At 34.0% G+C, this 5,062-nt stretch overlaps 1 protein-coding gene across 1 annotated transcript in view; it reads right to left on the bottom strand.

The window, feature by feature from the left end:
- Nucleotides 1-815: 815 nt before the first annotated feature.
- Nucleotides 816-5,062, bottom strand: part of LOC107755368 (pre-mRNA-splicing factor CWC22 homolog) — a 16,371-nt gene continuing 12,124 nt past the window's right edge. The window contains exons 7-11 of the mRNA XM_016572144.1: nucleotides 4,054-4,182; nucleotides 2,543-2,711; nucleotides 2,405-2,458; nucleotides 1,245-1,380; nucleotides 816-1,141 (exon numbers count right to left, since the gene is read on the bottom strand). Coding sequence (XP_016427630.1) covers nucleotides 825-1,141; nucleotides 1,245-1,380; nucleotides 2,405-2,458; nucleotides 2,543-2,711; nucleotides 4,054-4,182 — 805 coding nt within the window. The 3' untranslated portion in view covers nucleotides 816-824. The remainder of the gene's footprint in view (nucleotides 1,142-1,244; nucleotides 1,381-2,404; nucleotides 2,459-2,542; nucleotides 2,712-4,053; nucleotides 4,183-5,062) is intronic.

Genomic DNA, 5,062 nt, shown 5'->3' with positions numbered 1-5,062 from the left:
TTACTCAACACTTTCAGTAGCAATGATGAAAGCAGGAATGGTTTTAAACAAAACAGTGGAAATTAAAAATGAAAACTTAAAGCATGCGTTTCATCATGACTGACACATTTCTGAATTAAAACTTCACTACCAAGATACCACTAAGATTCTTTTTTTTTTTTTTTTTTTTGAAAGAAAGTACTTTGCATTAAAGGCGAGCATTAAATTGATTAAAAAAACGGATTTATAGAAAGATGTATAGACATGTATAGAGATTTATAGACATAAAAAAATTTATTTCAAATAATTGCAGCTCTTTTCTATTAATTAAAGAATCTTGAGAGAATGTATCAGAACAGCTGTTTTCAATATTACAAATAATATTTTGGAGCTTTGGTGTTGCCGACTTTACATCAAAAAATGTTCCACTTGTTTCTTAGTCGAGCACCCAGTTGAGATTGATGTGCGTGCTTTTGCCTGCTCTTCACAATATTACAAATAAGAAATTTTTCTTGAGCACAAAATTAGCATATTAGAATGATTTCTGAAAGATCATGTGACACTGAAGACTGGAGTAATTATGCAAAAAAAATGAGCTTTGTCATCACAGGAATAAACTACATTTTAAAATACATTAAAATAGAAAAGAGTTACTTTAAATTGTAAGAATATTCACAATATAACTTTTCCTGCAGTTTTGATCAAATAAATGCACCCGTGGTGAACATATGAGACTTATTTCAAAATAATGAAAAAATTGTACCAACCAAACTTTTGAATGGTAATAATAATTTGAATGGTCAAATCAGTGGTTTATTAAAATCTCAGATCGGCATTTCAATTTTTTATTTTTTTAATCTAAAAACATTCATCCACCCATGCCAATTCCTTATTTGGAGAAATGAAAAAGGTTTAAATACTCTGAAATGGCATGCATAAGCACAGCTGATCTCACTTATGATGTCCTCTGTGTTGTATTCATCCTCCAGAGGAAGCATGTGTGTGAACTGGTCCTCTTCCTCTACTAGGTCAAGCCCTTCTGGGATGATGGGGTGGTCCTTAAACCCATCCTTCCTGATGGCAAACATCACCTCAATCATGTACTGTACACGCTTATCTATCTCTGATTCATGCAAGATGTTCCTCAGACGTTCAAAGATAGCTGCAAAAAATGATAGATGATAGATATAGATATAAGATAAAATCATCCATTCAATAACAACAAAATAAAAATAAATAAAATAATTAAATAGTTAGGAATGTACCATTGATGCCTCGGGGTGAGACCTCTGTCAGTTTGAGACCACACTCTTTTAGAAAGCTGATGGCCACTTCCACACTATCATCAGTGGGTCTTTCCAACAGCAGGGTTAACATCTCTAGACACAGGACTTCATGAGCCTAGAGACAAAGAAAATACAATTATGCACTACAAAATAAACTGTGGATTATAGACATATGTGACCCTGGACCACAAAATCATAAGGGTCTTAGGTCATTTTGCATCTCAAGTAAACGTATATCAAGAAACTTTAGATATTTTTACTGAAAAACAAGACAAAACTTTTTGAGGTGAATGTATTGCTTAGTTTACACTTTAGTTTAACACTGGCGATCTATAATGAACCAAAACTATGTTGCAATGGTTATTTGTGACCCTGGAGCACAAAACCAGTCATAAGGGTCAATTTCTCAAAATTGAGATTTATACATCATCTGAAAGCTGAATAAATAAGCTTTCCATTGATGTATGATAGGACAATATTTGGCTGAGATACAACTATTTAAAAATCTGGAATCTGAGGGTGCAAAAAAATCTAAATACTGAGATAATCGCCTTTAAAGGTGACATATCATGAAAATCTGACTTGGATTTAAGTGCTATAATGCTACAAAACATGCTAACTGTTCTGTCTTTGGCTTCACAGACGAGCACAGAACACTATTTACAGTCCCAGCCTCAGAGGAGACAAGCGAGCAGTGGATTTATTGATTTGTGTATATTGCTGTAACATATTGTAAAAAGGGGCATAATATGTCTCCGTTAAAGTTGTCCAAATGAAGTTCTTAGCAATGCATATTGCTAATCAAAAATTAAGTTTTGATATATTTACGGTAGGAAATTTACAAAATATTTTCATGGAACATAATCTTTACTTAATATCCTAATGATTTTTGGCATAAAAGAAAAATCAATAATGCAATGTTTTTTTGGCTATTGCTACAAATATACCCAAGCGATTTAATGAATGAATGAATGAATGATGCATTTATATAGCGCTTTATTGTGTATTGTTGTACACCCGAAGCGCTTTACAATCATGTGGGGGGGTCTCTCCTCAACCACCACTGGTTTTTAAGACTGGTTTTGTGGTCCAGGGTCACATATAGGTTTATAGACTGTTAAAGGAGCAGAAGGACATACCACATTCTGGTTGATGAGATGAGCCACGAATTTGGATGCTGTGAGACATTGTTGCTGAAAAGATAGAAAGAAAAATTAGAACATTATTTAAATTGGTGCTCCATTTAGAAACCAGTACCCAGCTTCCTAAAGGCTTACTTTATCATTCCTCCTGTAACCTTTACGGAAATTGAGGATAAGTCTCTTGAGGATAAGTTCTCCGATCTGAGGAAACTTGGAGTTGATGATGGCCACTACAGAAGAGTACACATGGGTGAAGATGGGAGAGGCAGCCTGGGCCTGAAGTGTAGATCTGGCCAGAAGACCTCTAGAGAGAGACACGTCAGGGCCATTAACAATGTCAATCAGATGAGCTGCCTTGCTGTTTCCCGTCTACACAGGGAGCATCCTAACTGAAATGAAACCTCATAACTGATTGATTTAGATTTAGAGCTACATGGGCATTAACTCATGTGTCATTCAAATATCGCTCCTCACGAGAAGCACACAGGAGACTCAACTTCACAACAGATTTCAATAGAACTTGGTGTATGTTGCTAAGCTAATGCAATACAAACATAAAACTTAATAGCATACACTACAATAAGTTTGGGGTCAGTGCAAAAGTTTTTTATTTTTTGGAAAAGATATTAATACTTTTATTCAGCAAGAATGCATAACATTTATTAAAACTAACAGTAAATATATTTATAATGTTAAAAAAGTTTTCCACTTTAAAAAAAAAAAAAAAAAAAAAAAGCGTTTATTTTTTTACTTTTTATTCATTGAATATTCCTGAAAAAAAATGTACCACGGTTTCCACTAAAACATTTAGCAGCACAACTGTTTTTAACACTGATAGTAAGATAAGAAGTGTTTCTTCAGCATCAAATCAGCATATTAAAAAGATTTCTGAATGATCATGTGACACTGAAGACTGGAATAACGGCTGCTTCAACTTTATTCCAATTAAAATAGAAAAGAGGTATTTTAATTTGTAATATTTTTTCACAGTATCACAGTTTTTACTGTATTTTTGATCAAATAAATGACGTGTTGGTGAGCATAAGAGACTCCCTTAAAAAAAAACTGTAGTGTATTGTGTAAATAATCCATTTTGAGTTGTTTTATCAATATCATTCAATAATGAATGAGTTATACATATAAAAAAGTCAGTAATTGTATTTTTAGTAGTAATAGTAATATAATTTTTATTTGATACATATGTGATCTGTATTTAATAAATTCTACTTATAATAGAGACTTCTCTTGATGCATTCACCATCTTGGATGGATTTTTTTTTTTCACTATGCTTGTTACAATGTTTTATGGGATTGTGCATTTGGCCAAAGGAAGTTATCTGCTTATAGCTGAATTGAACTTGTTTCATAACTGATGAACTTTACAGTTATTCAACTGAACTGTGCGAAGCTGAATAATGAGATTAGTCTTGTTAGAGCTGCTTTACAGCAGAATTCAGATTTGACTCATAATTAAAGTTTGCATCACTGATTCTGTTACTTTCCTGTGTAATACTGTGAGACTGCTATATCTTTATTGTGAAAAGCGCTACAGAAATAAAAGTAAAGAATGACTCGTTAAAATGCAGCAAAAGTAGACAGTACACTAGGAACATAGATCAGTAAAACACAAGAGCTGTGGTCTTTACCTGCCCCTCACAATATTCTCCTGCAGGAGTTCTTGAATAATGTTGCCAATGTTGGAAACGTTCACTTTGTTGATCAGACCATTGATGGACTTCTTCAGGGCTTCCCAGCTCATCCTCTGATACTCCAAACTGTGGAATTAAAAAGAAAAGAATGGATGAAAAACCAACTACACGGATCTCTTAAAGGAGACACGTTCAGCCTGTTAACACAGCAGTGATCTTGAAACACTTGTCTTTTGCGCCCGTTAATAGACCATTTTAAAGGTCATATTTTCGAACAACCGTAATAGCAGGACAAAACCTTCAATGCTGTCTGCTTCTCAGTCTGTACTTCAGCATGAAATAGCCTGGAAAATGCTGATGTTGAGGAGTTTTAGAGTCGTGCTCGGCTCCTTGGAGAACAGCTATTTTTCCCCACCAACTAATTTCCTGCCCTTAGCTGCTCTTGAGACTGATCTCTGATGTATTGTCTCTATCACCTATCTTCCAGTGTCTGGCCTCGAGCACAGGCTAGCGCTCCACTCCTCCTGCTACAGATATCCCACATCCCTAAGGGACACCTCTATATTTCCTAGCTGGCGACCTCCATTCCACTGCATGAGGGAATTTAATCGACCCCTTCATTGAATTAATTCATGTGGATGCGTTTCCCACCATCAATAAATCATCAATAAATAAACCTATTCTTATCACAATGTTTTGGAAATCAATATAGTTCAAAATGGATCAACAAACATAATCCTTCTTACCTAATGATCGCGCCTTATTATACCTGGCCAATAAATCAAAAAATTATATTTCTATATTTTAAAGCCTTTTGACAGTATTCAATAAATATTTTAGTATTTATGTGTTGTATTTGCTCTGAAATGGCTGATCATTAAACAATAGGAATTTGAAGACATGTAGATTAGAAAAAATATAGAAAATTAAAATGTTCTAATAAATATGAAGGTATATTCTTACACTGTTTTTCACAGTAACACCAGGAAATATTATGAATTATTTT

The sequence above is a fragment of the Sinocyclocheilus rhinocerous genome, unplaced genomic scaffold, assembly GCF_001515625.1.
Source record: "Sinocyclocheilus rhinocerous isolate Xijiao unplaced genomic scaffold, SAMN03320098_v1.1 scaffold1013, whole genome shotgun sequence".
NCBI classification, from domain to species: domain Eukaryota; kingdom Metazoa; phylum Chordata; class Actinopteri; order Cypriniformes; family Cyprinidae; genus Sinocyclocheilus; species Sinocyclocheilus rhinocerous.
The sequence above is the reverse complement of the archived record's forward strand: the minus strand, read 5'-3'. Positions and strand labels throughout refer to the sequence as shown.